Genomic DNA, 23,733 nt, shown 5'->3' with positions numbered 1-23,733 from the left:
ATTGGAAATGGAGGCAAAGGGCACTTATTCAAATTAAGCCAGAAGCACACAAAGATTTTAATAGGTATATGAAGTATTTGTGTATCCAAATTAGGTGTTTTTATTTTAGTCTTTGACCATTGTAATTTATAAATAATGGTGTTGAAAGGAAGTTGGAAGATAAAGAAAGACTTGCATTTATAAAGCACTTTTCATGACCACTGGATGTCTCAAAAGTCCAAAACAGCTAAAAGTACTTTTGAAGTGTAGTCACTGTTGTAAGGGAGGAAATGTGGCATGCAACAGTCTTTCACAAACAGGAATGTGATAATGAACAGATAATCTGTTTTTATGATGTTGATTGAGTGATAAATATTGGCCAGGGCACTGGAGATAACTCCCCTGCTCTTATTCAAAATAGTGCCATTGCATCTTTTACATACACCCGTGCAGGCAGATAGGGCCCCGATTTAATGACTCTTCCAAAAGACAGCGCCTCCAAAAGTGCAGCACTCCTTCAGTACTGCCAACTTTGAGTTTTGTGTTTAAGCCCTGGAGTAGAATGTAAATCTGGAAACTTGTGACTCAGTGGCAAGAGTGCTATTAACTGAACCACAAGTAACACAGATAAAATGTATAAACATGGATGGAAAGGAAATTACAAGAAGCAATGCCACTAAATTCAAAATAATTCAAACTGAGATTTGATAAATGCAAAGTAATTAAGATGGGACCAAGGTGCTAAATTATAGCGTGTGCACTGAATGGACTCATTGAGCCCAACAGTCCAGTAAATAGGTGAACTGAAAATAATTAAACAAGATTTAATGCATCATTACCTGCTAGTCTAGGATAAATGGTCAAAATCAGGGTCACGTAATTTATTGTACATAGTCCCAGGTATATTCACTTAACCTAACATGTTCATTCTTGTACTATTTATAGTAAATCATGGCATTTAAGTCGACCCAGCATATAAGATGACCCGATTTTTCCAAGCTGAAAAATCATGCTTTTCTGTATACTCGGTGTATAAGTTGACCCCCCTTTTCAGACATGACGTGCTATACTAGCATTCGTAGTCAGCCTCAATTTTTCACCCCATGAATGGATGTTTCATTTATTGGTACCTTATAGCTGGGCGCATGGAATCAAGCAGGCGATACAGGTTGTGCTGTGAAGACGCCCGCTCTTTGCGTCAGATACTGATGACATTTCAAAATGGCAACAACCCACTTTTATATTCGCTGTACAAGTCAACCCCCACTTTAGGAGCGAGTTTTTGAGGCTTCAAAGGTCAACTTCTACATCAAAATCTAAGTTTCATGCACTGCTACAGTGTGAGTATTTTTGCCATAGTTTCATTACACACCAAACGTGAAAGTGGATTGCAATATCTGTTAAAAAAAAAGTTAAGTACAAGAAAATGTTATTCAGCCCACCCAAGCACATCTTTCTATTTTGCTAGTTCTCCCACTGTGGGACTAGCAATATGTTGAATGTCCTTAACATTTATGGGACTGCTTTTCTTCTAAAGTTATGCAGGTTTTGTGTTGTAGTGAGAGTGAACATTTAGTACCACTGTCCAAGTGTGGGCAGATGTATCCCAGGAAACGTGAATGATCACTGAATTTAAAAAGATTTATTTCCTGTCCTACAGTCATCGTAACCACTAATGTTAGTGTGGTGTGGCCACCCAAATTGCTGCGATGGGGGAGGGGGAAAAGCAATTCACGGGGTGATCAGCCGTACTTCTGCCAAAAAGATTTGAAATTAAAAAATAACACAAGCATATTCTTCATATGACTCAGGCCAAAAGCCATGCTCCACTGAAGCAGGCACCCAAGACCTGCATCAATTTCCCACCAGCCCCAAGGCAGGTTCCTCAACGCAGGCAGGAACTCTCCTGAGGGCCCACAGAATTATATAACTAAGGATGCCTGCAGAGGATCGGTCATAAATGGTGCTGCTGAAAGGCAGCTCACTGAAACTGTAGCAGCAACTCGATTATTTATTTCCATTAGTCAGCAAGACTATACAATCTATCACTATTTACTTTAACACAAGCCTTCATAAATGTGAAGGCTTCTATCAAACCACCTCTTAACCTTCTCAGTTCTGGAGCAAAAAAGCCATAATTTCCCATGTTTCCCCTCATAGATCAAATTCTGTCATCTCCAGTAACATTCTAGCAAATCTATGTTGAACCCTTCTACAAAAGGCTGCGCACATTACCCTGATACAGCTCTATTAGCACATTGGCATTAGCTCCTGGCATGAGCATTCTATGGGGAAAAGGTGCAAATCAACTTGGAAATGCACTCTACTACATCCCTACCTCTGGACTCTTTCTGTGGGTGAGTTCCAACTGACTCCATTGATGTGTGGTGTATTTGAATGTGATTTTTAAAATTTGTTTTGGAGATAGGTGCAGTGCAAGCAAAGCCACGTTTGGTACACACCCCTTGGCCCAGGTTTTTGCTCCCCGGGTCGGGTGAGCAGAGACGGAGAAAACCTGGCCCCATGAACCCAAACTTTAAAAATGGCCGCCGGCAGTTGGGGTGGGTGTGGGGGCGGTGGTGGTGGAGGATGCAGGCTGGATTGGAATCTGGGTCGGCTACCCCCAGAACGAGTAAAGAGGGCTATCATGTGCAGAGGCAGATCTGGCAGAAGATCTATATCTACGCTCCAGCCCTTTATTTTATTTTTTTTAAGTATGAAATCAAGAACCAGCCCTCACCCGCTCCCCCCCCCCCCCCCGCCCCCGCCACACACACACACACACACACACACACACACACACTGCCCATGCCACATCCATGAAATCCAATGCTACTTCATGCCCCTGCTATCCCCCATAGTCCCTCATATTCCTTATGCCAACCCATGCCCCCATCCATATCCTGATGGTCCCTCATACTCCTTACATATCCTGATGGTCCCTCATACTCCTTATGCCCCACACATCCCCAAGGCCCTTTATAGCCCCCATGTCAAAAGTGCCAACTCATGCCAACACATGCCCCCCACCCATCACACTTTGCGCTTACCCACTCGATGCCAACTCACCTAGTACTCTTTGACAGCTCATTGACAGCTTGACAGTTCCTTGACAGTCCTTTGACAGTTCCTTGATAGTTGTTTTACAGCTTGACAGTTCTTGGATAGCTTTGACAGTTCCTTGATAGCTTGACAGTTCTTTGACAGCTTGACAACTCTTTGAAAGATTTGGCAGTTCCTTGTCAGTTCTTTGACAGGTCAACAGTTCTTTTGCAGCTTCCTTGATAGCTTCAACAATTCCAATGAATTTATGAGTGTAATTTTTACAAGCAATTATGTTTACTTGTAACCATCCACTCTGAAAAGTGCCCTAGAACCATATACAAAGGGGTACCTTACCTCTCCAAAGGTGTACCCTGGCTATCCAAATGAATCCACCAAAATTAGACCTCCAGTTCTCTGGGCTAATCTGCACACTTTGGGTTTCACACTCCTAGTCTACCAAAATCCTACCTCAGTGGAAGTAACTGGTAATTTAAATGGCCAGCTTCATCCATGAATCAGACATATGTGAACCCTGGCCCACCTTCAGTCCCACCCTCACAAAAATAGGAAATGCCATGTTCGAGGGCGGGACTTCAAATTTCTAGCCACTTCCAGGATTTTTGCCATGACGGAGAGCCTGATTTATTTTCCTGGTTTTACTATCTTGTTCTATATAACCACATTCAACCTTTCTAACTCCTTACTACCTTACACTTAGTGCTTAATTTCTCTCCCATGCTGCCTACTTTGCTCTTTCTTCTGCCAGATTAGTTTATATCTAATATTTTATGTAGCGCCTTTCATGACCTTAGGGTGTCCCAAATCACTTTCCTACCAGGGAAGTGCTTTTTGAGTGTCGCCTCTATCACAATGTCGAAACAATGATAGAAGCTGATTCAATAATAACTTTCAAAAGGGAATTGTATAAAAACTTGAATGGGGAAAAATTTGCAGGGGAAAGGACAGGGAAGTGGGACAAATTGGATAGCTTGTTCAAAGAGCTGACATCATGGGCCCCTTCTGCATTGTTTCAGTCCATGATTCAACGATTGTTTCCAGACTATAGAGCATAAGCTTCTCAAATCCTCTCTCATGGTTCATGCATATTATGCTTGGAATCATTCCTGTCCTTCCCTGCAAGCTCCCAATGTTGAACAGACTAAGTATGTCATGTCAGAGGGGGGGAAAGTGGGAACCAAGTATACCAGGTCCAAGTAAAACACCATAATATATTAAAAAAAAATATGATTTTGGTGGTGTGATGACTGCAGTTGATCAGAGTATATTGCAAAGCCCTGCCATAATTTCTGGAAGCTAACACTCTTCTGCTCTGTCTACACAGGGGTGATATTGCATTTGTGCTCCCAGCACAGAGCTACACTTGCCATAGGGGCAGTTCAAGTCCATGCGCCAGACAGCTTGAATTAGCGAAACAAATCATTTCTGTAACTTTGCACATAGTTCACTTTCGGAATGTCAATTTTGGTGACTTAGTTGGTCGATTTCCTCCCACGTCCCCACAGCCATCTCATTACAGCTGCAGTAAGCTCAGACTTGTCATCCTCTACCCACTCACAGCTCAGCTCTGATTGAAAAGCTTTGCTGTAATTAGCTGGCCTGATGGCTGGAAAGTCCTTGTCAAACTTTGATCATGAATGTTCTTGAGCTGAATTCAGTTTTTTGTTTTCTCTAGATCTGTTTTGTAAATCTTGATGGAGTGGATGCAAAGAGCAATAGTAAGGAATTCCAACAGGTAAGAGAACTTGGTTTAAATTATTTCTGTAAAAACCTAAGCACAGAAATTACAATGTGGAATACGGGTTTGTGAATGTGCAACATACTTAGCTGAATTTCCCCTCTTCTATTTTAGAAGGGGCATTGGCCTATCTATATTAAACAGGTAAACATTCTCATTAAAATAGTGAGGAGAGAAATTTCAGGCGAGCATATTAACCACTTAGTCCCTGAAATTACAAACATACAAATTAGGAGCAGAAGTAGGTCACTCGGGCCCTTGAGCTTATTCCAGCATTCAATAAGATCATGGCTGATTTGATTGCAAACTCAACTCCACATTCCCACCTACCCCTAATAACCTTTCACCCCTTTGTTTATCAGGAATCTCTCTAGCTCTGCCTGAAAAATGTTCAAGGACTCTTTCACTGCCTTTTGAGGAAGAGAGTTCCAAAGACTCACCACCCTCTGAGAGAAAAAAATTCTCTTCATCTCTGCCCTAAATGGGCAATCCTTTATTTTTAAACAGTGACCCCCTTGTTCTAGATTCTCCCATAACAGGAAACAACTTTTCCACATCCACCCTGTCAAGATCCTTCAGGATCTTAAAAAGTTTCAATGAAGTCACCTCTTACTCTTCCAAACTCCAGCAGATACAAGCCTAGACTATCCAATCTTCCTTCATAAGACAACCCACCCCTTCCAGGTATTAGTCTAGTAAGCCTTCTCTGAACTGCTTCCAAAGCATTTACATCCTTCCTTAAATATGGAGACCAATACTGTTTGCAGTACTCCAGATGTGGTCTCACCAATGCCCTGTATAACTGAAGCATAACCTTTCCATTTTGTATTCAATTCTTCTCACAATAAATGATAACATTCTATTAGTTTTCCTAATTACTTGCTGTACCTGCATACTAACTTTTTGTGATTCATGCGCTAGGACACCCAAATCCCTCTACACCTCAGTGCTTTGCAATCTCTCACCATTTAGGGAGTATGTTTTTTTTATTCTTCCTGCAAAAATGGACAATTTCACACTTTCCCACATTGTAATCCATTTGCCAGATCTTTGTCCACTCACTTAACCTATCTACACCCCTTTGTGACCTCTGAAGGTTCTCTTCACAGCTTACGTTCCTACCTATCTTTGTATTATCATCAAATTTAGCTACCATACCTTCTGTCCTTCATCCAAATCATTGATATAAAATGTAAAAAGTTGAGGCCCCAGCACTGATCCCTGTGGCACACCACTCATTATATCTTGCCAACCAGAAAAAGATCCATTTACGCCTACTCTTTGTTTCCTGTTAGCTAGCCAATCTTCAATCCTTACCCCCTGCACCATGAGCTTTTATTTCCCACAATAATCTTTGATATGGCACCTTATCAAATGTCTTCTTGAAATCCAAGTACAAGTACATCCACCAGTTCCTCCTTACCCACAGCGGATGTTACTTCCTCAAAGAACTCCTATAAATAGGTTAAACATGATTTACTGCTCATAAAACCTGGTTGACTCTGCCTGGTTACCTTGAATTTTTTTTAAGGGCCCTGCTATGACGTCTTTAATAGTTACTTCTAACATTTTTCCAATGACTGATAAGCTAACTAGCCTGTAGTTTCTTGCTTTCTGTCTCCCGCCCTTTTTGAATAAAGGAGTTATATTGGGAAATAGCTAATCTAATATAATATTCCCTGCATCTAGTGAATTTTGGAAAATTAAAACCAACACATCAACTAATTCACTAGCCGCTTCTTCTAAGCCTCGAGGATGAAGTCTGTCAGGACCTGGGTGACAATGTTAGAAATTCAGGTCCCTTTAAGAGTAAACCAGGACAAGCTTCAGAGTGAATTGAGAGCAGATGATGCTCATTGAAACCTGTACTTAAGACCTGGCTTTCCCTCAGTGGCTGTGTTTGCTTCTGGACAGGGGGAGGATCTAGAAGGGAAGAGTGGAAATTGGTATTTGTATACTATTATAGTTTAACAATGAAACAGTTATGGTTCGCAGAGTGTCTTCTGCTGCCTGATTCAGTAAATGGATAGTTGCCTATTAAACACTGGGAACTTGACAGCCTGCAGCTCTAACAATTTGCTAAGTACCAGGTCTCTGATGATTGTGATCTTTTTCTTGAGTTCCTCTCTCCTGTCGAATTCCTGATTTGCAGCTATTTTTGGGATGTTACTTGTCACCTCTGTGGTGAAGATTAATGCAAAATACCAGTTAATTTGCCATCTCCTTATTTTCCATTATTAATTCCCCAAACTCACTTTCTATAGGACCAACATTCACCTTGTTAGCTCTTTTCTTTTTAAAATATCTATAGAATCTCTTACTATCTGTTTCTATGGGCAGAATTTTGCCCTTGAAGGGTGGGCGGGTCCCAATGTTCTTAACTCTTTTTTAAGTATCTATAGAAACTCTTACTATCTGTCTTTATATTTCTAGCTAGCTTTCTCTTGTACTTACATTTTTACCCCCTTATTAATCTTTTAGTTATTCTTTGCTTTTTTTTAATGTTCTGTCCAATCTTCTGACATGTCACCCATCTTCGTGCAGTTATATGCTTTTTCTTTAAGTTTGGTACTGTCTTTAACTTTTTTAGTTAGCCATGGATGTCAGGTGCTCCCCTTGGAATTTTTCTTTCTCGTTGGAATGTATCTATTCTGTGCATTCTGAAATATCCCCTTAAATTTTTGCCACTGTTTCACTATTGACCTATCCCTTAACCTGAATTGCCAATTCACTTTTGCTAGCCGTGCTTTCATGCCCTCATAATTGCCTTTATTCAAGTTTAATATACTAGTCTTAGACCCCTCTTCTCTCTCTCAAACTGAATGTAAAATACAATTATAATATGATCATTTCCTCATCTCTACCCAAACCACTATCCTGGTTTCCTGAACTTAGGTCATCTCTCTCTCCATTGTGCTAATATCATCTTTAATTAATAAAGCCACCTCTCCACCTTTTTCAAGCTTTCTACCCTTCTTAAATGACAAATGCCCTTCAATATTCAGATCTCAATCTGTTATCCTGCAGCCATGTCTCTGTAATTTCTATCAGATTGTACTTATTTATCTCTATTTGTACTATCAGTTCATCTATTTTGTTTCAAGCTACTTGCATTCAGACACAGAGCCTTAAGTTTTGTCTTTTTATTCTTTTTTCATCCTCTATCCTTAGCTGCTGATTTACCCTTCGATTTGTATTTTGATCCTTCCTGTCATGGTTTGTTTATCATTTCCCATATTAATACCTTTCTCTCTTGCCTTGCCTTTATTCTTTGTAATACCATATCTTCCCAAATTTGATCCCTTGCCCCCACTAGTTAGCTTAAAACCCTCTACTTCCCTTGTTATGTGGCTTGCTAGAACACTGGTCCCAGCATAGTTCAGGAATGGACCGTCCCAGTGGTACAGATGACACTTTCCCCAATACTGGTGCCAGCACCCCGCGAACCGGAACCCACTTCTCCCATACAAATCTTTGAGCCATGCATTCATCTCTCTAATCTTATTTGCCCTTTGTCAATTTGCTTGCGGCTCAGGTAATAATCCAGAGATTATTACCTTTGAGGTTCTGCTTAATCTGATGCCTAGCTCCTGATAATGTCTATGCAAAACCTCATTCCTTGGCCTGCCTATGTCAGTGGCACCTACATGGACCACGACTACTGGATCCTCCCCTTCCATTGTAAGTTCCTGTCCAGCCCTGAGCAGATATCCCAAACCCTGGCACTGGGTAGGCAGCACAGCCGCCTGGACTCTTAATCTTTGCTGCAGAGAACAGTGTCAATCCCCCTCAATTATATAAGAGAGAGGCAGGACTAACACCTGACTATTCACTTTGTCAACTTGCTATTGACTACATTTTTACTCTGCAAGCATTATTCCAGAATTAAATCCACTTCATTTGTTAAATCCTGTATAGTTCTGAAAAATGCAGTGAAACAGACAATTCCAGGCCAATGTCATCCTGACCTATCTTTCAGTGAAAGGGTTAAGCATTACTATTGCAGGGAGTCTCAGCAAGATGCTGAATATGAAAATATGTCCCCTCTCTGCTACTTCGTCAAATAATAATTAACAGGGATTGGAAGGAACCCTTATATAATAATCCGTTAACAATAATTTCAGACATCATTTCACTACATTGCATAGGTTCACCTAACTATTGGTTTGTGAAAGTAGAAAACAGCAACAGAAATGCAATGTGATCTGAGCAATTCTAAGGTCATCACCAACCAAAGCTTCAATAAATGAACACAGCTGCAGATGATCAACTTGGAGATGGTGAATGAAGAAAGATGTGTCTCGTATTTTTACCATATTCACTTGTTGCATTTTAAGTGCTCCTTGGATATCCTCCTGGCACAATTTAGACTCGGGAAGGTTGGGTACAATGGCCCTCTGAATTACTCTAACATTGTTCTTTGGCCAAGAGTAAAGGGGAAGGGGTGAATGATTTAGTCACTTTACCTACAAATACTCAACCTTGGCACTGAAGTAAAAAGTAGAAAACTATTCCTAACACTGACTTTTAATTTGATGATCAAAATATGCTGTGTAGCTGATTGCTAATGTCGCAAACATGGCACAGAGCTATGCTGGACTGTAAGGTTCTAGTTTCATCCCTTGATGTTTTAAGTTAGCCAGTCTTGGCTAGGGTAGTAATTAAGCCCTACAGTTAACCTCTGTATCCCTGAATCTTAGGGAGAAAGTAAATCAGTGATTATACCTACTTTTGTTTTTGACAATAGCTCGTAACTATGTAATGCCTTTTTATGTAGCAAAATGTCCCAAGGTGTAGAGACACACACTGAGGTCAAAAGTACAGTTGAATAGGTGGGTGATGTGTTAAAAAAAATATTATGAGCCTCTTATTTGTTTGTGTTTTTCTCTATTTAGAAATTAGTTACTGTGTCTCCTGATCTCCCATACCTCATCAATTCTTTGAACGTTTGCCAAATGAAAGATAATGAACTCATTCTTGTGAGTGGATTAATTTCTCCAGGAAGCTGTCAGGGCAATTCAGATGATTCCCAGGTATGAAGCTGATGATTTTCATTGGAAAACACCTCGATGGTTAACCTGGTTGATTCTATGATGCGACAATGTCAATTCCCAATTGTAAACTTTCTTTAGACTGAAAAACTAGTTACTTTTCACTGAATGAGAAACAAATATTTGGAAAGTTTCTCTCAAAGTAAATAGTTGGAGGTAGGAGGAAGAAGAAATGGAGATTATTACATGAGAGGTCAAAGTCATTAATAATGATTACTGACAAGTTTGTACTAAAACAATTTAATAATTCCCACTTATCAGTCTACTCTGAAGATTCACTCGGATGGTATTGACCCTGAGGGTTCACTTGTTGGCACTCATGTCAACAGCAGACTTTCACCAACATTCCTTCAAATAAATGACACTATTGCAATAGAACATGCTGCTTCGCTAAGTATAGTAAATAAGCTGCAACACAGTGAACCTGTTGAGTGAATGTTATTCACAGTACCATCTCTTGAAATTCCTTTCTACCCAAATGTCCTGAGAGCTTTGTTTTAATTAGATAAACCACATTTGCATAATAATTTGTGATGGATCATTATAGTTTTAAATAGTTGGCACACATTTTTAATTTTGAATTGTGCATCAATGGAAACTGCTGCAAACGCTTTTTACTTTATTGTACTGGTTGTGAACTATTCATTTAAAGTAATGAAATCAAACCTCTAAAATGGGCAAATAGGGACACATTTTCCCCTGCTATATCAATATCAATATTCAATGTAAATGAGTTGTAACATGTACATTCTAAAATTATGGCTTTAAGAGAATAAACTTTACAATTTAAGGATATTTGTTAATATCATTAAAACATGAAATACAGATGTCAGTTTCATGGTGCTTCATTTCAGAAAGAGGGCACTAAAATTGTATTTAGCGTTTTCGATAAATGCTAAGAGACAGCGTAGACATCCAGCATAGTATAAATGAGGAAAATGAGGCTAATACTCATCAGTCTTGCTTTATCAGTAGAATGTGGTAGAACAGGCTCTGTTGACTCTGTCGCATAATGGGTTAATAATCATGGTGATGAAATAATGATGTATATCATGATGTTATAGTGACATCAGCAGTCATGTGCTAAAAGCTCTGTAGAGAAGATAGAATAGCCTGCATACAAGAGAGATGTAGCTACCTAGTATCTTATGTAAATAGTGTAAATAAAGTAGTTTTGAAGAAACCTATCTGAGTGAGACCTAAGTCACTCATGAGTGGAGGGAAACCTTCTCTGTATAGATTAGGTCAGGAGATAACCCACAAAATAGACTCCACCCGAATATCTGGATTCGGGGCTGCGTAATCTCATTAAATTGCAGTCAGTAGCCATCTATGCCGGTATTAGCACACATTGATCACATGCCAGGCTTTGGGAGGAAGGAGCATAGCTTAATCACAGCTGATACCACCACTCGTTATTTCTTCCAATCAAGGGGCTGAGCAGCACTTTAAATTAGGGATCCAGGCCTAGGTCCCAACATACATTGTATATGCCTCTATGGTAGTTCATCTTTGTGCCAGAGTGTTCAGTGTATTGTGGTTAGGGCCTACAAAATTCCCCATTATATGAATTCCCTCCTGCCCTGCAGTGCTCCCTCTTATGTCAGAGGGCATGTTTGCAGAATACAGATGTCCCACCCCAAACAGACACCTTTCAGATTCACAGCCTGATAGACTTGAATCCAGCATAATCTGGTTCCAAGCCAGTTTCCAAGCAGCATTGCTGTGCTTCTAGTTCATTGGAAGAAATAACAAGTGGTGGTATCAGCCATGAAAATTTCTATGACTTAATCTAGCAAACGCATAAAGGTACCCCTGGACTACACTAGTAAACTCAAAATACACCAGTAACCCTGCCAAAAATTCCCAGCCAATCTTAGTAAAATAATGCAGCTTTTAACTTGCCTTAGCTTAAACTGACTGGTTGGTTTTCAAAGAACCATCCTTTCTGTAAGTACACTCAAAGCTATCCAATGTTTGTAATTTATAAATATCTGTTTTTAGGGTCTTCATTCCAGTCATTTGGAAGATGAATGTTTCCCTCCTCCCCCACAGTCGGCTAGACCACCAGACGTCTGTTTAGTTCAATCAGCCAGAAGGTGCAGGAAGAATGATATGGCCTGTGTCATTTATGACATAAACAAATGCATGATTGGCTTGGACTATGTTAAAGGAAAGAAAATACATCTTCGTAGCACCACCAAGTCAGGGGATGACACCAATTGTTCTGTATCATCAATTGAGGAGGACTTTCTCACGGCCTCTGAACACTTAGATGATGAGGAGGTTGAAGCTAGCAATGTCTTAAGTGGTAGGTCTTTCTTAAACTCAATATTTATCATGTTAACATAAAGTTTGCTGCTGCTCACTTGAACTTGATCTTAAAACTACAAGATATGTAAAGGTAAAACTGGTATATGGGCAAAGAACACAGTGGCCCATAATTTCTGATCTCCGGGACATCATGCCTGGGAGGTACCCCAAAGACCCAAAGATGTGCTGCGGACACCACCCCCCCAAAACCACCTGAAAGTCCCCATGTTGAGATTGCATGGCAATTGCCCTGGAAGGTCAAACTTCCATTAGGCAATTACCCTGCACTGGAAACAAATTTGGATGGTTCCAATTATCTTACAGGAATAGTTACCTAGGAAAAGCTATCCTAACTGCTGGGGATAACTCTAGTACTGACCCACCCCTGACACCTACTGGACTCCTAGACTACATCCTCTGGCCCCCACCCACTTGACCCTCTGACCCCACTGACTTACCCCCACCCGCCCCACAGGACCCCCTCAACTATCCCTCACTCCACTAACTACCCTCCCAACCCCCCCCCACTACACGCACCACCTCGATTACCCTCCCGACACTCCGACTACCCCTTACCTAACCAACTACCTCACAACTGACCACCCGACCAACGCCCCTGCTGACTACCCGACCTGACCCCACCCCCAACTGACCATCCTACCGCTATCTCCCCCTTCCTACCCACTTACCTGCTCTCTGGCTTCTCAAAGGCGCTGGGACATTTAAAGTTACCTACTTTACGGCAGCCCATGCCATAAAAAAAGGGGACATGGCCTCCTTTCCCCCTGACTCTCTTGCACTTGAGTGAAGGCCTCAGGAACCCACTGCGCTGCACTTATCTCACCTGGCCTGAATCAGAAGGTCAAGCGAGAAATGTGCAGCTGCATTTCAGTGTAAGTAAATAGGAGTGGATCCATGGACATTCTGACCCAAAAATTTTTGTCTACTGTTGCTATCCCAGCTGATGTTAATATTGGTTAAGATCTCAGAAACCTGGCATGACTTTTATTTAGAAACTGCGGAGGTAAGTTACTGAACGAATTCACAGGAGTCTGCTGATGAACTTTTAACACACAGAATAAAAGAAAAATGAACAATATTACACCACACAAAAAGGTTGGAAAGATCTCAATACAAACACAAGAAAATGATTCAAATATTCACTATGCCTTCCCTCTATATCTTTACAGACACGTACAAATTCGGAAAGATAAAACAAATGATCACATCTTGCTTATACTCTAACACTCAGATTCAGTGCATGTTGCATGTGAATTAACAGGCGAACTGTGATCAGACTCACCACACTTCAAAGTAACTGACAGAGGTGACCAAAGCAGATTCTATGGATTTCCCTACTACCCACCCCGAAGCTTGCCACACAGTGAGCCAACTGGTCTCACTGAAACTCTGGGCGGGATTTTCCGGCCCTGTCCGCTGCCAGGATCGTTCGGCTGGCCCACTGCATCCCCCGAGGCAGGTCCCATCACGACATGGCCGGAAAATCCTGGCCTCTGTCTTTCTCGCAACGGTTTCCAATCTCCACGTTCGAAGAACTTGCCTTGGAATTCTTGCTCAAACGTCACTCCCACTCGGACAGCTTCAACAAGAATTCACCTCCAGGGTTTCAATCTCACCTTCCGAGATTCCTTTCCCCTGGATCGTCACGTACTCTCTTCACCTTTAAGCAAAATTTCAGATCTTTGGCCATGCCAAGCAGAACATTACTGCTCCAGGGGGGTACCTTTGGCCTAATGGCCTGCAGCGTGGAGTTACAAAATTTCGGCTGCTCTCTTGTATCATCAGGGCTTTTCTCGAGCCCACTTTGCTCCAAGTTTACTCCCCGCAGCTCTTGCTCTTTAATTCGGAGTCAATTACTCTACTCCTTTCTCTCAACTTTGTTTACCAGGATTTTTTTCTGATCTCTGTCCTTGTCCTTTACCTAGGACTGTCTTCTGGGATCTGTTTCTGTCCCACTCCCTTGTTTGGGTCTGTTTTCTTGGTTTGGGGCCTCTCCTTGTCCCCATCCCCATGTCTTGCTCTCTGGGGCACCTTCTCTGCAGTGGCGCTCCGCTTCAGGTCACCTGACCTGCAGTTTCATGTTGTTTCACTTTTCTTCTTTTTTTTTCTTCTACTTATGTGCACAGGGTCATTTCCCAGCCTGAAGATGGTGGAATCAACAAATTGCGCATAAGCGGCCATTTTCCAGCCGGCACATGTGCAGAATGCCCGAGTCCCGCTGGGAACTGCAGTTCCTGCACTCTGAACTCCTCATATCTGACTTCGATTTGAAATGAAGGTAAGTATCTGGAGTTCATTACAGTACGCTTATTGTAAACTTATTGTTACAATGAAGAATTCCTGTACTTTTTATTAATAAACAGTGAATTTACAAGTCTGAAAATCTTGTCAATGGTTGGGGAAGCCAGATTCTCTCTCTTCCTCTTGCCACCCCCACCCACCCATCCTCCATCATCCCAGCCGAACCCCCCAAATGCAGCAAATAATCGTAGGCTGGCAGCCTTAGGACTTGGGCTGATTCAGAACGTCCCTCATGCAAAGTGATGTTGGTCAACATTTAGAATGGACTTCTGGCTAAATAGAGACGTATAGCGCAGAATGCAAGCCAAAATTTTAACATGTCAAAATGCCCCATTAAAATTTAGGCTTTGGCAGATTCTTGGTCATTATGTTGGAATTAGCTACGTTGCAGTACAGACTGATAACAACAGTAAAACACATCAAGGGCTGAAATTAATGGACTGCCAGAATTCCCCACCCCCAAACCCTGGCTAAAATGTTGGGGTCAGGGGTGAGCCAGTGGCAAAACTTTCCCCGCAGCTATTTAACAACTGATTAGCAATTATAGACTGGAGGCGGGACCTCTGCCTCTTGGGAGCAGGAAGTCCCATCTTAGAGAGCTATCGGCCAATCAGAAGCCAGCATTTCTCCAGTCCTGACAACGCCACTGGGACCTTCATGGGGGATCATCTCTGGATCCCTGGAGAAAGGTAAGGGTGGGTGGGATGGGGTAGCAGGGAAAGGGGTGCTGGGGAATGGGGGTGGGAGGCTGAAGCCAATAGAACGGGGAGTGGGATGGTAGTGTTACCTGGCTGGAGGGGTTAGGGTTAACTTTTAGGGGAGAGGAAACTGGAGGGGTTACACCTTGGGCAGGCCCCCTGATGGGCCCAGGGAGCCTAATAAGAAGGGACTTCCCCTGCCCACCACTAGCCTATGTAGGGATACCTGCCGAGCTGGCTGCTTGGCATGGGCCTCTCCCACTGCCCATTAAATCACAAAGGCGACAGGATTTAAGGACATCAGTTGGCCCACTGGCAGGCAGACACCCTGCCCCTGCCACTGGTGTAATTGCAGTGGGACAGGGCGGGTGGGTAGATGGCAAACAGGGCACCCACTGGCCTTGAAATCCACCAGTGGGGAAGCGTTAAATCCAGCCCCAGGAATTATCCATGCTTTCGGTGAAATAATGTTGGTGGAGTGAAAGCAGCTCCGAGAAAATACTCTGCCAAATCACTACAAAACGGCAAAGTGATTTTGGTTTCTCTACCAGCCCATCTTTTGGCAGGAAAGTAGTAGTTGCATGACCAAAATCGCTAAAGTTCTTGCTGTCTTCTCACCCATTGTTATTATGCACCAGCACATGATAAAGATGATCATCATACTCACCGGAACTATTGAGGAGCCACTATGATGTGGATAGGACTTTAATGCCTTTTTCATCTGTGAACATGTACCATGTGCCCACTAAAACTTCTATGTCTTGAGTAAATTAGTTCGTTGGCCAACTGAACTCGAACTGCGGACCTTCTTATATTCTCCTCAATAGCTGCTTGCAATCAATAATGGGGAGAGACTGATGTAAAAATAAACAACGATGGTTTATTGAGACATAGGGCAGAGCACCAGATCATAAGTGCTCACTCAGGAACCTCACTCGAGAACTAGGCTTACAGTTCCCAATTGCCTGTGCTGTACAGTGATTTGTCAGTGCTGTCACGTGATCAGTACACTTGCATTCTATTAAAGGGGTAGAGTACCTCACTTTGCCACATCCCGCCCCCTTTACTTCAAAGTACAGCTAACAAGCTTAATACACATTAACTATTTACACAATAACTATTTACAGGTCAAGTCTCTCAGGAGGCTTTCTCGGGCGTGTTGAGCGTCTCAGTTCAACAACTGAGTTTTTCCAAGACCAGCTTTTCAGCTCACAGTTGTCCATTAGGTTCCTCAGTGAAAATTGGTGGGTTTGTCCCCCCGCCCCCCCCAAAAGGTCCCACAGCCCTCATCGGTGCTTCCAAATCATGTGACCTGTGCTCTACATGTGGCACAAACTCAATCATAGATGAAGACTGCATTTCTTCTTGTGGGACTAGTGTTCTCTTGCGGAGATGATTCACATGTCATCTAATTATTAGGCCATTTACCAATACATTATAGGAGAGGGGACAAGTTACTGCACTCACCTCGCCTCATACCAATTGGGTCCATCTCCAAAGTTCTTCGCAAGGACCACATCTCCCACCACGCAAGTTCTTTCGCGACCATGACCACCATGCCTAGTCTTCTGCGCCTTTTGGCTTTTCTCCACCCTCCCTCTAAATTTGGCCAAATAAGGGTCAAGCAGGTGTGGAGTCGTCTTTTCATTAGTAATTCTGCAGGGGCAATGCCGATCGTCGTGTGTGTGTGTGTGTGTGTGTGTGTGTGGCGTGGTCCGGTATGCGAACAAGAACCAGGACAATCTCGTGCCGATGGAATCCCCTTCCATTTTTTTTGATCCTGGATTTAAAGGTTTGGACTGCCGGCTCAGCAATGCCATTCGATGCTGTGTAGTAGAGTGAGGTTTTAATATGGGTATCCACAGGTTGTGAACCTGTGGAACTCCCCGCTGGGAAAAGTGGTCCTGTTGTCGGAAATGAGGACCTCCAGCAACCCGAGCACTGCAAAACTCTGCCGCAAACGGCCAATGGCGGCAGCCGACGTGGGCGACCGAACTTCATAGACATCCATCCATTTGGAGTGGGAGTCAACCAGTAAAATGAACGTTGTGTCCAAGGAGGGTCCGACGTAAGCAAAATGGAGGCACACCCATGGCCACACTAGCCATTCCCACAGGTGCAAAGGAGCTAAGGGGAGGAGCTTTTGCACCTGTTGGCATTGAGGACAGCTTTTGTCCAGGGTTTCTATATCCAAGTCCATGCCTGGCCATCACAAATAGTTGTGTGCGAGCATCTTCATTCTGCTAATGCCCAGGTGAATGCTATGTAACTCTGCTAATAACGGCCTTGGGGGCATGATAACCCTTGCTCCCCAAAGTAATTTGCTGCCCTGGCTATAGAATTCATATTTGTGATCAGAATCATCTCCTCTCATTTAGATCCACCTGACCAACCATTCAAGACCTGCTCCTGGATGTTAGACAATAATAGGTCCCGGCTTGTCCACTCACGGATCTATCTAGTTTGAACATGGGAGGAATCCAGAAAGTTTAGCACTAAGACCAGTTCCTGGGGAATCAGAGCCTCCTCGTTATTAGCTGGCAGGGGAAGGCGGCTTAGTGTGTCAGCATGTGCGATTTGAGTTCCTGAACGGTGAATAGAAGTCTATTCGTAGACTGCTAATATTAGTGCCCATCTCTGGATGCGAACCGCTGTGATAGGTGGTATCACTTTATCTTCCGCAAATTACCCCAGTCGGGGCTTGTGGTCAGTTATAATATGGAAATGATGACTGTGGAGATATTGATTAAACTTCTGCACACCGAACACAATAGCTGAGCTCTCCTTTTCAATCTGGGAATATCGTCGGTCAGCGTAGGGTTTTTTAAAATTTTAAACTGCAGCACTGCTTTCTGCTCCAATTTCCAACTGTCACCTATTTTACAAGCTCAGTACAGATGCTCTTTCCAATTCTTTGCTCACCTGTCTTATGGGCTCACTCAGGGGTCTTGCAGTGTTTTTATCCTCGTCGACACTTTTATATCTTGAGTAAATGAGTTAATTGGCCGACCGAACTCTAACTGCATGCCTTCCTATATTCTCCTCAACAGCTGCTTGCAATCTATAATGGGGAGAGACTGATGTCAGAATAAACAGTGATGATTTATTGAGACCTAGGGCAGAGCACTAGATCATACTTGCTCACTCAGAAACCTCCAGAACTAGGCTTACAGTTTCCAGTTGCCCACACTGTACAGTGATTCATCAGTGCTGTCACATGATCATACTTGCATTCTCTTAAAGGGGCAGGGTACCTCACTTTACCACTAAACCAATGAAACGTGGCCAAATCTTGAAGGATTGTTGGAGGCCATTTTGCAAGTGGCAAATTGAATATTGGTAGCTGACTTTTAAGGGCTCAGATGAACAAGAAAGAGTAAATTGTGCAAACACAAGCATCAATTATTTGTTAGTTTATAAATTGCTCCATTTGCAACAGATTTCCATTTATATCTCTATTAAAATGCCTATCAAGGGGCAAAGAATGATATATAAATCCAAGCAATATTGTGAACTCAAATTTTAATTTGTTTCCTCTAGATCCTCTGAGAATTAGACATTCAGAACCGTCAAGGGACGCTAAAAAGCCAAAAGGAGAGACTTCGGGTCTCTTGCAGATGCGACAAAACAAAGAAAATTTATTTCTTCAAAGGACATGCAATCCCGAGGATATTTCAATGTCCTGGCCCACAGGTGAGGAGACCTCTGAAAACACTGTGCAGACACTTTGCTGCGAAAGCAAACATATTTCTGGAGAAGGAGATAATGGAAGGCACAATCTAGATGAAAAAGCTCGAAAAGAAACCCTTATCTGCCAATCGTTTCAAAGCACAGTCTTAGCAAAACATGGAGTGGAGGAAGATCATGGCTCTTGTGCAATGGAATGTGTTGGTAAGCACCTTCACAGCAACTCTCTAGCAGAGTTCATAGATACACAGGACACTGAGGATAAACTAAGTGTTTCTTCATCTCTGGAGGAGAATCAGAATGTGGAGGGTGAATACGCTTCAAACTTAGCAGAATCTGTTTTGCAAGATGCCTTCATTAGACTGTCCCAGTCAGAACCTACTTTTACCACAGAGGCTGCTGTTAGCATCTCTGCAGAAAACCGTGATGCTCTTTCACCCAGCAAAACAAAAACAGATACAATAAACTCTTCTTGCCCATGGAATGTTCTTCCCAAAATTGTTATTGTACAAAGTCCAGACAACTGTGAGAATGCTCCAGAATGGCACGAGCCATTTAGTCCAACAGTGGCTTCATACCTGGACTTAGAACCTTTGAATGAACCTTCAACCTGGGTTCAGGAACATGTGAGTGACCACAGGAGTTCTGAGTCAAGTGGATTGCCTCCTAGTTCTGTGGAGGTTGCACTAGTCTGTGCAGCCAGTATTGTAGGGACTATTTCAAGCCCGTATGTTGCTGAAAGTCTGCAGTTAGACCAAGCCTTATGTGACACAGATAATTTATCTTGCAATGGAAACTGTGAAGATGAAACATTATTAAATGATCCTGAACGTCATGAAATGAACTTCTCGTTCTCTTCAGCACTCTATGGCGTGACCCAGGTGGCCAGTGCTGTAGGAATTGCAGGGTTAAATGACGAACCAGACATTGGTTTCTCTGCTACTTCAAGCGGTCTCCTATCTGCAGCTGAAACCTCTGCTGCAATTACCCTGCGGTGCAGTGTGAATGTTGGCAGCTGTGTGGATACATTTGCCTGTAACATTGCTGAGGTACTGCTCAAAGAAGCAGCCACTGTTCTTACAAAACCAGACCATTACAAAAGCGTTGGTGAACTTATGGAATCTGTGGACAGAAAATTAATTGAAACAGTGACAAGTCCAAAAATCTCTCAATGGGAGGAATTGTCAATGGATGATTTTGCCCAGAATGTTTCAAATTTAATTCTAAAGCACTCTTTCCAAGAAGCAAATGTAAACATAGGAATAACACATCAGGAAAAAGAAAACCATTCAGATGTGAATCCAACTAGCATATTTATTGAAAGGGCAAATAAGTCTCTCTTCAGCATAATATTCTCCACTTGTAGGAAAATCAAGGACATTGTAAGGCATAATGATCTTTCCATGGTCTTTCAAGATGAAACAGACAACTGGAAGGATTTGGAAAACACTATCAAGCAGAAGGGTGGAGTTACGCAGAATTATAATAGCAATGACAGTTCCGAAGACTTTGGGCAGCCAAACAATGTTCTCTCTATTCAAGAGAGCCTGATGGACCCCACAATCTCAAATAGAAACAGTTTTGAGGGACTAGACATTTCACAGCAGATTAACCTGAACTCAGTGTGGCTTTGCAATAGACGAGGTAGTGACTGTTCAAACAACACACACAATTTGACGGACCAACTGGGATCAAGGATTGACAGTGCTGCCATTACAAATTATGTTACCCCACAGCATCAGCAGAAAGTGTGTGACAAAGATGCAAGTTCATATTTCTCCATTGGCCTTCATGGGACAGATACTGGATATGGTGGTGTCACGCCAGCACAGACATGTGGTTTTACTAACACGCCTACAGAAAGCAGAGAATTGCAGAGAACCAAACCGCAGCCAGAGAAAGAACAGAACTTCCTTATGATAAATGCACAAAATGCCTTAAGTCCACTTAAATCTTCATTCCATGTTATGCAGTCAACAGATACAAACCTTTCAATAAATGGGTTTGCTGACCAGATATCCAAAACCGTTGTTTCCATGGCAACAGAGATGGCAGCCATTTGTCTTGAAAATACAAATGCTAAGCAGCCATGGTTCTGTCCATGGAAAAGAAGACTTGGAGACCCGGAAAAATTCATGGTTCCACAGTCATCCTCATCCAGGGTAGTCATGAGGAGTAAAGAATCCCAAAGCATCACTCCAATTGGAAAGAGACTTAAGCCACCCAGACTTAGTGAGATTAAAAGAAAAACACAAGAACAACCTGAACTAAAGGAAAAGCTAATGAATAGAGTGGTTGATGAATCATTGAACTTTGACGATGCCTTAGAGCCAATAAGCAACTTTGCCAATGAGGTGGCAGCAAAAATAGTGAACTCAGCTGAACTGGCCATGATGGATTCTGTGAAGCAAGGACAGGGGCTGACTAGAAATCGGCTGCTGTGTGAAAGGTGGAGCAGGGGAAAGGCATCCAGTTATGAAAGCATTCCAGAAGAGGCCACAGATTCCAGCAGTTCATGGGCTGCCCTGGGTGCCATGACTAAACTTGGCCAGCCATTAAGCAGGGCCAGTTCCATCTCCAAGCAGTCAAGTTGTGAGAGTATCACTGATGAATTTTCGAACTTTATGGTGAATCAAATGGAGAATGAAGGGTGGGGATTTGATTTGCTGCTGGATTACTATGCCGGTAAGCATGCCAGCAATATTTTAAATGCAGCACTCCAGCAGGTGTGCAGAAAAAATGGGCATCTCAGTGTAAGTACATCCTGTCTTTCAAAGCAATCCAGTACAGAGAGCATAACGGAGGAGTTCTACAGATACATGCTCCAGGAGCTTGATAAAGAAAGTAAAGAAAATAAAACCAACAGGGAATTGCTGGTGCCTGTTGGACGAACAGTCATGTGTTTCAGGCAGTCGTCAATGCCAGACAGACGAGCATCAGAGGAAAGATTAACAGTAACTCCTCCTGTGAAAGCAAATTCCTTCGACGGCTTTGCTCAAAATGATCGCAGGAACACTTTAGATATACACATGGGTGACACAGCGTTGTCCACTAATCTCTATAAATCTCTAACAGACTCTTGTTTGTATCGGAAGTGTAAAACTGACCATATCACTGATATGCTAATAAGTGAGACTTGGTCAAATTCCATTGAGGCCCTAATGAGAAAGAATAAAATCATCTGTGGTGACACTGCTGGTCAGAGTGCCGAGCAGCTACCAAGTGGAGCCCAGCCACACATTGACCAAAATGCCACTGGGGTGTTATCAGACACTGTTAGGTGTGGGACGTTACCCATCAGCAGCCAGCAGGATTCCATTGAAACTGCAGTCCCTAACTCTGGAACAAAAAATCAAAACTGTGAGGCATCCATTCGGCACAAATTGGAGAAAACAAAAATAGTGATTGAGAAAAAGTGTTTCACATCACATGATTGGGAAACTGTGAAGAGAAAGAAGTTGTCCCACTGCCCAAGGGAAGTCCCTTTAATTCATATAGAGGATGACCAGAGAGGAGAGAGCACTGAATCCCTTCAGGCAAAGACAGCTTGTACTACAAAGGCATTGACTGAAAGGAGGCTATTGGAAAGGAAGCTCCCAGAAGTTGATTCTGAAGGGCATACTGAGTCTAGTTCTGTCACGAACAGCAGGTAAATGACAGATATAGAGAGATGACATTTGCTGACTTTGTTCTATCAGTGCAAGTTGTGGCCTACAACAGAATTTGGAATCTGGAGTTTTTTATATAAATCCGGAGTTGTTATAAAACAATGGGAAAGATTATAATCATAGGGTGGCATATCATGGTAAGATATTGGCTTACAACTAGTTTGCCATCTATTATCCTGATGGTCATGTGATACAACAATAGTGTAGTTGTTGACTGATCATGGCAAATCAATTAGTCTACTGAAAACCCACCCATGAGGCAAGGAAAAGATCCCAGATGTTTGAGAACCATAAGTCCAAAATTGCCTGTTCCTTCAAAGCATTCTGCATTTTCCATACACCATGGCCAGATTTTCCATGGACCTTTGGCTGGTCTGTCAAATTTTCCGTCCTGTAAGACCATAAGATGTAGGAGCAGAAGTAGGCCATTCGGCCCATTGAGTCTGCTCTGCCATTCAATGAGATTATGACTGACCTGATAATCCTCAACTCCACTTCCCTGCCTTCTCCCCATAATCCTTGATTCCCTTACTAATTTAAAATCTGTCTATCTCAGCCTTGAATATACTTAACGACCCAGATTCTACAGCCTTCTACAATAAAGAATTCCATAGATTAACTACCCTCTGAGAGAAGAAATTCCTCCTCATCTCTGTTTTAAATGGGCAACCTCCTACTCTGAGATTATGCCCTCTGGTCCTAGACTCTCCTATAAGGGGAAACAACCTCTCAGCACCTACCCTGTCAAGCCTCCTAAGTATCTTACATATTTCAATAAGGTCGCCTCTCATTCTTCTAAACCTCAATGAGTACAGGCCGAACCTATTCAACCACTCCTCATAAGAAAATCCCTCCATACCCAGAATCAACCTTTTCTGGACTGCCTCCACTGCCAGCATATCTTTCCTTAGATAAAGGGACCAAAACTGTTCACAGTATTCTAGATGTGGTCTAACTAGTACCTTGTATAGTTTTACCAAGACTTTCCTATTTTTATACTTCATTCCCTTTGAAATAAAGGCCAACATTCCATTTGCCTTAATAAAAACAAAAAAACTGCAGATGCTGGAAATCCAAAACAAAAACAGAATTACCTGGAAAAATTTAGCAGGTCTGGCAGCATCGGCGGAGAAGAAAAGAGTTGACGTTTCGAGTCCTCATGACCTTTCGACAGAACTTGAGTGTCCAAGAAAGGGGTGAAATATAAGCTGGTT

General features: G+C 42.4%; 1 protein-coding gene across 1 annotated transcript in view; it reads left to right on the top strand.

Annotated features, from left to right (window-relative positions):
- The window catches only part of LOC121287201 (SPHK1 interactor, AKAP domain containing), a 145,239-nt gene that overhangs the window by 80,501 nt on the left and 41,005 nt on the right, over positions 1-23,733 (top strand). Inside the window, exons 4-7 of the mRNA XM_041204859.1 lie at positions 4,718-4,777; positions 9,676-9,813; positions 11,887-12,142; positions 18,705-22,500. Of these exons, the coding sequence (XP_041060793.1) occupies positions 4,718-4,777; positions 9,676-9,813; positions 11,887-12,142; positions 18,705-22,500 (4,250 nt within the window). The remainder of the gene's footprint in view (positions 1-4,717; positions 4,778-9,675; positions 9,814-11,886; positions 12,143-18,704; positions 22,501-23,733) is intronic.

Source organism: Carcharodon carcharias, chromosome 2 (assembly GCF_017639515.1).
Source record: "Carcharodon carcharias isolate sCarCar2 chromosome 2, sCarCar2.pri, whole genome shotgun sequence".
Taxonomy (NCBI): domain Eukaryota; kingdom Metazoa; phylum Chordata; class Chondrichthyes; order Lamniformes; family Lamnidae; genus Carcharodon; species Carcharodon carcharias.
The sequence above is the reverse complement of the archived record's forward strand: the minus strand, read 5'-3'. Positions and strand labels throughout refer to the sequence as shown.